General features: G+C 32.7%; 2 protein-coding genes across 2 annotated transcripts; both read right to left on the bottom strand.

Moving 5' to 3' along the window:
• Positions 1–6: 6 nt before the first annotated feature.
• On the bottom strand, positions 7–6724 carry LOC111706167 (uncharacterized). Its single transcript, XM_023478959.1, has 10 exons — positions 6266–6724; positions 5668–6057; positions 5212–5459; positions 3589–4514; positions 3162–3373; positions 2540–2645; positions 2199–2270; positions 1286–1351; positions 950–1180; positions 7–177 (listed from the first exon to the last, which is right to left on the bottom strand). Exons 2-10 carry the CDS (start codon positions 5746–5748, stop codon positions 65–67), a joined length of 2055 nt encoding a protein of 684 aa, XP_023334727.1. The 5' UTR covers positions 5749–6057; positions 6266–6724; the 3' UTR covers positions 7–64.
• Positions 6725–6768: 44 nt separating this feature from the next.
• On the bottom strand, positions 6769–9519 carry LOC111706166 (uncharacterized; the record flags this gene model as incomplete). Its single annotated transcript, XM_023478958.1, is given in 8 exon segments — positions 6769–7173; positions 7275–7393; positions 7682–7728; positions 7934–8007; positions 8107–8185; positions 8457–8815; positions 9219–9346; positions 9426–9519. Coding segments are annotated over 7 exon segments (936 nt in total). The 3' UTR covers positions 6769–7016.
• Positions 9520–9730: the final 211 nt, after the last annotated feature.

Here is a 9730-nt window from a genome sequence, read left to right as displayed (position 1 = left end):
AATTAATTTAAATTTCCATATTTTGGGGGCCGTATAGGACGTAGGTTAATAACTATTCAAATAATTATTGTATAAATCTGACCTTTTTCGCTTGATATTGGTCGATTTTTCTTTCCAACCGATTCACTGTTTGGTTCAACAGATTCACTGTTTGGATCAATTCATCCAACTTTTGACCTAAATAATTTTTGTATTACTAAGATTATCAAATACAAAGGAACAGAGTATTTGCCACAAACCCAAATTTTCTAATCCTTATATCTATGAAACGTCATGGTGAAAACTTTTGATATTTTAAACTTAGATTATTTTATCTAACATAATTCATACTTTGAAATATCAAAGTTTTAGACCATCAGGTTGTAAAGATATAAGGGATTGAAAAATTTTAGTATGTGGTAAAAACTCATTTCCTTTTTTAGATCAATAAAAGATACTCTTGTCGTAATATTAATGTAACTCTACATTTAACGAGTGTGCCTAACAGCTTTATATTATCAAGCATGATATATCCATTAATTTCTGTTAAAAATTGATAATTTTCAATCATTGTTTCTGTATAAAGTTACTTGCAGATTTCTGCTTCAGGAACAATGGAGGAAAAAGTTACAATTTGAAAATAGAAAATTATCTCAAATTATTGGCCTGTGAAAGGGTTAAAGGGAGTGACCGGCAATGTAGTTGAACTAAGAACTAAGACAACATTCGCAGAATTTGTAGAAATCTGGGAACAAATTTAAAAAGAATAAAGAAATTCAATATAATGATGAAAAAGAAATAATTGATTCTAACATTGGTTTTTTGAGAAAATTTCTATTAAGAAATATGTTCCTCAACATCTAATTAGCTTACTGTAGAACTAGTTCTACATTTTTTGATGTCGTTATTTAATAATTACTTCTACATTGCCGGTCACTTCCTTTAAAGAGTGCCCTTGTGGTGATCTTACTTTGAGAGATATTTGAAGGTGACGCTGCCACCTCATTAGTTAGGTCAACTGAATTCACTGAATCTATTTCATCAGGAACGTCGAAGCGGGAAGGAGTACTTGTATAAAGTCTCTTGGGCAGTGGGCTCCCCGCATCTAGACTGATTTTCTTTCTTGCTAAGGGCGTTGTTGGTCTTCCATCAGTTTCTGTCTCCTTTCCTCTGGTGTCTTTCTTAGAGGGAAGCCGCCTCTCTATACAACAAAACATAATCTATTTAATTCTTTTTAAAATTCAGTTTTTGCATTTTCAAATGATTGTCTAGTGCTGCATTATTTTCTTAATGTTATTTGATTTACCTTCTTCGTCTGAATCACTATTATCCTCGCCAAACTTCTTGGTTTTCACTCTTTTTCGTTTTCCATCTAAACGAGGAGATAAAGGCAAGCCGCACCAGTATAGCCTCCATCCCGCAATTGTTTCACAAACAAAGAGTAGGGACGTACTGCGCTACCCTTATCCCTTAACCTAGCCGCACCCATATATTTTTGGCAAAATGTCTTTATTTTTAAGTGCCTTTTTCCTCCTAAAAATATTTTTGTTGTACATAACTGCATGATGTTGATCTCTAAAATGTTTGTGAAGGTAAGTAGAAATTCAATCTTTACCAAAAATAACGCAGTTTTGAGTGCAATTCCGTTTTTTTAATTATCTAAATTTATCTGATTTTAGATAATTTTAAAACTTTTAGAACTGTGCTATTTCTGGTAAAAATTGAATTTCTCTCTACCTTCAAAAACATTTTTTGAGAAGATCAACATGTATGTACAAGATATTTTTTTAAGTAGGAAATAAGCATTTAAAAGTAAAGACATTTTGCCAGAAAATATATGTTTGCGGCAAGGATGCGATACGGGTAAGTGTAGTGCCATGATACTATGTTTAAGAGTCAAATACAGGATGGAGGCTATTCTGGTGCGGCTTGCCTTCCCCCCCCCCCTCCCCATTCTTAACATTATAACTCTTACCCCGCCTTATTCTGTTATTGTGTATGGTCAACCACATGGTAATGACTGTCACACTAGACGGGCTAGTACAGTAAAGACTAGACCTTCAATCTTGCACCGGTGCAACTTTTGAACTTATGTGAACATTTAAAAGTTTTGGGAATTAAAATCTTGTCATCAAAGACAAAATGAAAAGTAAAAATTGTATTAGTTTCAGTTTAAAGGTAAAAATTAATATGTGCAAGTAATTGGAACCATATTATACCTGGTTCACTTTCACTATGCCTTATAGCTCTTTTCATGAACTTTTGCCCCTCTTCCCAGGTTCTAATCTCTGCTACAAAGATAAAACAATATAATTTCTATTTTTTAAGAGCTAAATTTTCGGTAAAAAATATGTCAAACTAATAATTCTGCTAGATATTAAGTCAATGATTTATAGGAACCGAGTTTTTGCCCCAAACTCTGATGTTGTATCCCTATATCTTTGCAACCTTTAATATTTTAAACTATGAATTATTTTGTTAAATAATATTAGTTTATTCTGATACAGTCAGGCCATACTAAGCTATAGTAAGATTCGCGTGACATATATATTGTATGTACCCTTATTTAGCACTGTAATGTCCAAAAACTCCCAGTAAGACTTTGGTTGCGCAAGCTTCTTTGCAAGATTCGTAACATCCTTGGGAGGCCATTTAACCTGTCTATCCTAAAACATAAAAATTGGAATTTGGAATTCTTATTGTTCCACACATAGAGTAATAAAACGAAGAGGTGAAGCTTAGCTCAGGTACACAACCGACCTCCCAATTATTTAATTAAAGAGTGGTCGGTTGTATACATCACGATATGTTTACGTATCTAACGCTGTACACTTGTATATTATTACTCTATGGTTCCACATGTAAATATTTACCATTTTTTTTACATCGAGGACGCATAAAAGTGCAAAATACAGATACAACCTTCAGGGACATACACAGAAATTTGTCCAGGGGGAAGGCTTAAAGGGACTGTAAAGGAAAAATGAAAGGGCGTATAGGTTAAAAGCTAATCACTTTAGCTCTTGATCGCGACTCATGAAAGTTATATCTGATGTTCCTATCTCGAAAAATTGATATAAAACTGTGTCAAATTTATATGAAAATTCATATATATACATTTTTGTATCGAAAGTTTTATATTAATTTCTCGAGACATGATCATGATAGAAGTTGCTCAGGACCTTTAAGGATTCTGCTTCCGAAAGCTCATCCCCAGGCTTCCAGGACTCAGTAATTCCTGTTGTATCTCTCAGGATACCAGACATCATTTGAAGTTCCGTCTTGTAATTCTTTCCAACAATCTTCTGGGACTCTGATGAGCTTCCTGGAACTGATAAAGGAGATTCAGACTTCTCCATATTCGCATCGCTACTACTAAGCAACCCTGATGTACCTGGTATAGGGTTGGTAACGTTTTGATTTTTGAAAAAAACGATCGTTTCGTTAAGAAAACGTCGAGGAAAATCGAAAAACGAAACGATCGTTTTTAAAAACGATCGTTTTTTTAAAAAGTTCGTTTTTTAAAAACTGTCGTTTTTTAAACGATCGTTATAAAAAACGATCGTTTAAAAATAACGATCGTTTTCAAAAACGATTACCAACCCTAACCTGGTAGAATGGTACTGAGGTCCTCCTCTTGTAAAGTCTCTGATTCAAGATCAGTTTTCTCCTCTGGTTTGGTCGATGTTTCATGAGATTGAGACTTCTCTGTATTCTCCTCTTCACTACTAGACAACGGTTCTATACCTGATAGAATGTTACTGAAGTCAGTCTTTTGTTTCTTCTTTCTTGAAATATTATCCACATGTTTAAGTGGCTCAGAAGAACTTCCTGGATCTGATATCATATTATTGAAGACCAATTCTCCCTGCTCAGACAGTTCATCCACAGCCCTCCAGGACTCAGCACTGTTTTTTGGTAGATTAGTTTGCTTTAAAGGGTTTTTAACAATTTTACAAGATTTTCGCAAGTGTTCATACAAATTTTTCACTTGTGTGAAATTTTTCTTGCAGATAAAACAACACTTAAACATTTGCATTGTTTTATCAGGATCTAACAATTTACAGTAACTCCTCATTTGTATAATCTGTTGAACCAATTTAGTACGCTCTGTGGAATTAGCAGCATATTCAACAGCCTGTTTTGCAAGTTCTGTCAATTCAGGCAGATGTTTGTCCTCAAACGATGGTTCTGTTATCTGCTTCTCTGGTGTACTGGTAAACGGAAACTCGTCGTCCTCTTGTAAAGGTTCTGATACAGGCAAATATTCAGTTTCTGTTGTGGATGAACTTGTCAAGAGCTCATTTGTAGACAGTTCATCTTTCTCCTCTGAGTTGGTGGCTGTTTCAAGTTTGTGTTCTGCTACATTTTTGTTTGGAGCTGGACTAATGAAGAGTTTTGTTTTACCTTTATTTTTTTTCAGTGGTGTGGAGAAACCAATTTCATCTTGAATACATATTTGGGTGTTAAAATCTGTTGTACTTCGAATAACTGGTCCTAATCTGGATGAGATTCTCTCAAGGTCTTCAATGAACCTAAAAATATTTCAAATATATTTGACTCAAAATTGATGAATTTTTAAATTGGGACTATCAAATTGAACATGTTTGCACAATAAGATTGCTAGTTTATTTTTTTGCTCTGAATCAGATTAAAATTTTTACCATTAAACATGTGTCTACTAGTTTATAATGTGTTTGTAAGGCCACATATTGAGTATGGAAGTATAACAAGGTTATAATTTCATTCCTAACCTAACTACAGAAAATCAGGTCTTTACAAAAAAAGGTCAATTGGAGCAGTAAATAATAGTTCATTTAAGGCACATTCAGATCATTGTTTTTCCTCCTAAATCTTGATGATACATATAAACTATGTGTTCTATCTAGTAAGCATAAATTATTTTATAAAAAACCTTCCAGCTTCCTTTCATGATAGGTTTAATTATTTTGTTAAACCAAATAGAAAAAAAATCATATAAACTTGAACAGGTTATCTTTAAAACTCTAGGATGTTTTCCCTCTGCTTTATTTCCAAAAATATAGAATTTGATTGAATTAGAGCTGATGGAAACTAAATCTGCAAAATTGCTTAAAACTGTGTATCATGTGGATAAACTTAGGAGGAACGGCAGCCAATTGCAGCTGAAAAATTGGCTTTTTGATTATTTGAGTTAATTTGATGTTATTTGTATTATCTCTCGCTTTTTATTTGAATAAAAATATGAAATACCTGTGAAAATCCACATGGTCGATGGTGCATGATGAGTTACAATGGCCTTTTAAGAATTCCACACATGAGTCTAATATATTCTTATACGGTTTCAGGTAGTAATCTTCATCCATGTTTATTATTTTTGTTGTCTGCAATTGCCTATTCATCAGAAAATGAAGTCCCAACAGTCTCTGGATGACAGCAAACCCTTCATCATTAGTCTTCTCGTAATTTAACCTTTCCTCATCGGTTAAAGCCTCTGAACACTAAATGCAAAAAAGTGTTTAAGGTTTTAAGGAATTTTTCGTAACGCATTCCGAGGAATTTCTTGTAACCTCAGTGAACAATAAAAAGATTGTTCAGGAATTAGGGAAAAAATTAAAGGATTCGGACAGGGACAGTTATAACAGATGGTTATGTAATGTAATTTAATGTAATGTAATGCAATGTGATTACAGAAATTGTAAACTGTACCTCCATTTTAGAGACATGACTCGCCAAGAACTCAACCCAGTCTGTTATTAATTTAAATTCTGTCATATGTGTGCCTGGCATCACTGAAGTTCAAAAATTAAACAAGGACATTTTAATTTTCCTGAAAAAAAGATAATTAAATGTAGGAGAAGCAGACCCTGATCATGAGCATTTTAAAAGGACACAATTTTGTTCTTGATTGAGACATAATGGACTAAAAAACATATACAGTTTGAAATGGAATAAAAACAATTAAATAATTAGCAAGTTTTCACGGACTTAGAGGTTAAACTCCATCCTAATGTAATGATGGTCTCACAGTTTGAGCCAGGGCAGCTCTGCCATGACATTTCTATCATGCTCGCCGTAGTCATAACTAAGTTCTTCTCCCTAAATAATAACTAATTAGTTGTACTTATCAGGCTAGATATTTGAAAGAATCTGAGCAAAATTGCGCGTGCGATTTCTGTTGTGGATGAACTTGTCAAGAGCTCATTTGTAGACAGTTCATCTTTCTCCTCTGAGTTGGTGGCTGTTTCAAGTTTGTGTTCTGCTACATTTTTGTTTGGAGCTGGACTAATGAAGAGTTTTGTTTTACCTTTATTTTTTTTCAGTGGTGTGGAGAAACCAATTTCATCTTGAATACATATTTGGGTGTTAAAATCTGTTGTACTTCGAATAACTGGTCCTAATCTGGATGAGATTATCACAAGGTCTTCAATGATCCTAAAGATATTTCAAATATGTTTGACTCAAAATTGATGAATTTTTAAATTGGGACTATCAAATTGAACATGTTTGCACAATAAGATTGCTAGTTTATTTTTTTGCTCTGAATCAGATTAAAATTTTTACCATTAAACATGTGTCTACTAGTTTATAATGTGTTTGTAAGGCCACATTTTGAGTATGGAAGTATAACATGGTTATAATTTCATTCCTAACCTAACTACAGAAAATCAGGTCTTTGCAAAAAAAGGTCAATTGGAGCAGTAAATAATGGTTCATTTAAGGCACATTCAGATCATTGTTTATCCTTCTAAATCTTGATGATACATATAAACTATGTGTTCTATCTTGTAAGCATAAATATCAGGTCTTTGCAAAAAAAGGTCAATTGGAGCAGTAAATAATGGTTCATTTAAGGCACATTCAGATCATTGTTTATCCTTCTAAATCTTGATGATACATATAAACTATGTGTTCTATCTTGTAAGCATAAATAATTTTATAAAAAAACCATAGATATGACATTGTTCACCATCAGACAAAATCTGACTAGTTTAAAATACATGCATTTATATATTTCAGTTTTTTAAAACTTCACATTTTATTCAAAAAGGATTACTCTAAACATAATGCTTCACGTCGCATGACCTCAAAATTCTTTGAACAATATATATATATATAGAAAATAGTAATCTCTGTGATGATGTGAATGCAATGCCTGCCTGTCGTAATTCAGTAGCCTTCCATCGATCGATTTCGTCAAGACCTCGAGGTTTCCTTAATTTTGTATAACATATTAAAAAAATATAGGGAGGTAAAAGTAGCATGGAAGGAAGACTCACGAAAAGAATGGGGGAAAAAATTAAGAAAAAACCTACCTTACAAAATCTGAAGGAATTCCAGATTTGATAGCACTCAATCGCCTGTTAAGCTCTAGAATTTTATATGCTGGTAAGCGCAAATGTTTCTCTCCTCGACACCAAATAAGCAGAAGTTTCTAAATACAAGATGTTTCTATTTTGTTGAAATTTACTTTAAAGATGGTTCACTATTTCTTTGCAAAACTTCTGCAATTTGAAATCTTTCACAATAGACCTTTTCAAAAATTTACATTCAATGATTGGAACTTGAAAGTAAGTACAAAAAGAAATTCATTTTGGCATAGATTAAAAAGGAGTTCAAACTGTAAGTGTCAAGACATAGGACGATTTTTTTTTCATTTATAACCAAAAATCTTTATATCAAGGGGGGGGGGTCCCTACCCCATATTTGTAAAAAATCCAACCTTCATAACTCCAAGGCAACAGGAATGCATGTAGTCTACACTCCAATCTCAAATAAAAAGCTTACATACTTCGATTTGAATGAGAAAATTAGTGAAATTAGTTGTTGGTTTATAAAACTTTAGTGTTTCATGCTTTTTTATGAGGGGGGGGGGAGCAAAAAATATTTCATTATATTTATCTATATATCCAATATTGAAAAATTAAAAACACGAATGGCACCATGATAAAGTGTGTATGTCTCTCTGAAATACCTTTAATCATGTCAAGCCCAAATATGTTGCACATGGGGGTGTTACCAATATGATGATTCTCCTGAGACTTGGTTCTAGAACAATTTTAATTTTCAAACAGTGGATTGAGTATTCCAATTGAGTTAATCCAGAACTTAAAAAATATTAGTTTTTTGACATAAATGACGTTTTACCTAAAAGAATGATCTGTCCTTGGAGTAAGGTTCTTGGTTTTTCGGTAAATAATTCGGCGATCAACTCTCTTACCTTTTTCTATATTTTTCAAAGATATAAACATAGCATTGCGCCTTGAGCATAACTAGAATGAATCCCCCCCCCCTTTCTCTGGATAAGTGAAATAAAAAGATTGAGCTCCCAAACATGTTTATTTATGAAAAAAGAATTAAATCATTTTAATGAAAATCTTTTTTAAATTCTTTTAAATTCTTTGTAGATCCTATATTTTGCACCCCCCCCCCCTCCCCACCGACCCCCTAACCCATATATTTCGCAAATTTCTATCATTTCTATGTTTTTATCTTTCCTGTACAATGACCGCAACCATAATAGCCACCATGCCCTTTAACCTGTTTAAGGTGAGCACGCGCAGGGGCGTCAGCAACAATAGAATTTAGAAACACTTTGAATTGTAAACCCTTGACTTTTAATCCATTTGAAATAACGGTATTCAGTTGATCAATCAATGGATTCAGAAAAAGTAAATTAGACGGTTTTGATGTTCCAAAGCAAATCAAAAGAGGGAAAATGATTGTAGGAATTAAATTTCTAAAAGTTGCTAGAATGGGCCAAAAAACTTTACTTGACGATTTATATAAAGGAAGGCCGTCGTAATTCAAGGATAATAATAAAGTATTATGCTGGCGGAGGGTTCTTTCTGGAAATCTAAAAAAATGTTAAAATTAACTTCAGAGGTGTTTGCAATAAAGTTAATTAACTATAGCTTTGTACAATTTCATTTTAGTGTGCAAATACTTAATATTTTTAACTAAAACAAAACATTGGAAAAATACTGAGATTTTTTCCACCAATCTCAAATTTTCCAATTTCCTATATGTTTGAAACCTGTTGGTGTTAATTTTTGATATTTCAAACTTAAATTATTTGATCTTACAGAATTCATTATTTGAAATATTTAAGATCTACAACATTGGGGTCCAAAGATATAGGGAATAGAAAATCAGAGTTTATGGCACTCAGTTCCTATATAATTTAAAGCTAATTAATGGTTCAAAGATTGTTCAAAAAGTAAAGCAAAAAGTTTAACAAACATATAACTTTCAGTAACCTGTTTAAAACACGTTTCATCTCTGTGCGTACATCAAACTGGTGAACAGTCATGTCAGAAATATTACTTAGAGAAAATTTGTCCTTTCCACCAGTTCCCATTAAAGTGCGTGCTGTTGCAGGCAAATCCTATATTAAAAACAATCAATTTAATTTGCATTCCCCCCCCCCTCCTCCTTTTACTTTACAATTTTAAATCAAATTTAACCTGATGCTTTCCAGTAGTTCTAAGGATTCGAAGTAAAGCATCAACAGTGTTGTTAGGCACCAAAGTACTGTTAACCCACTTTTTTAGTTCACCCCTAAGAATGTTAAGATATTTGAGAGAAGGTTGAAATATATTTGAATCAAATCTAATGAGGTCAGATCTTCATTATTTGTTTACAGATGTAATATATAAGCTGTCTAATTTAGGAAATAAAACATAATCTTTTGTAAATCATATTTTAGAGCAGAAATTTTATAAAACCTTAGTTAATTTTAAAATCCATGCCCTTTCAGTATTTCAGTAAT

This window comes from Eurytemora carolleeae, unplaced genomic scaffold (assembly GCF_000591075.1).
Source record: "Eurytemora carolleeae unplaced genomic scaffold, Eaff_2.0 scaffold666, whole genome shotgun sequence".
Classification (NCBI taxonomy): Eukaryota; Metazoa; Arthropoda; class Copepoda; order Calanoida; family Temoridae; genus Eurytemora; species Eurytemora carolleeae.
The sequence above is the reverse complement of the archived record's forward strand: the minus strand, read 5'-3'. Positions and strand labels throughout refer to the sequence as shown.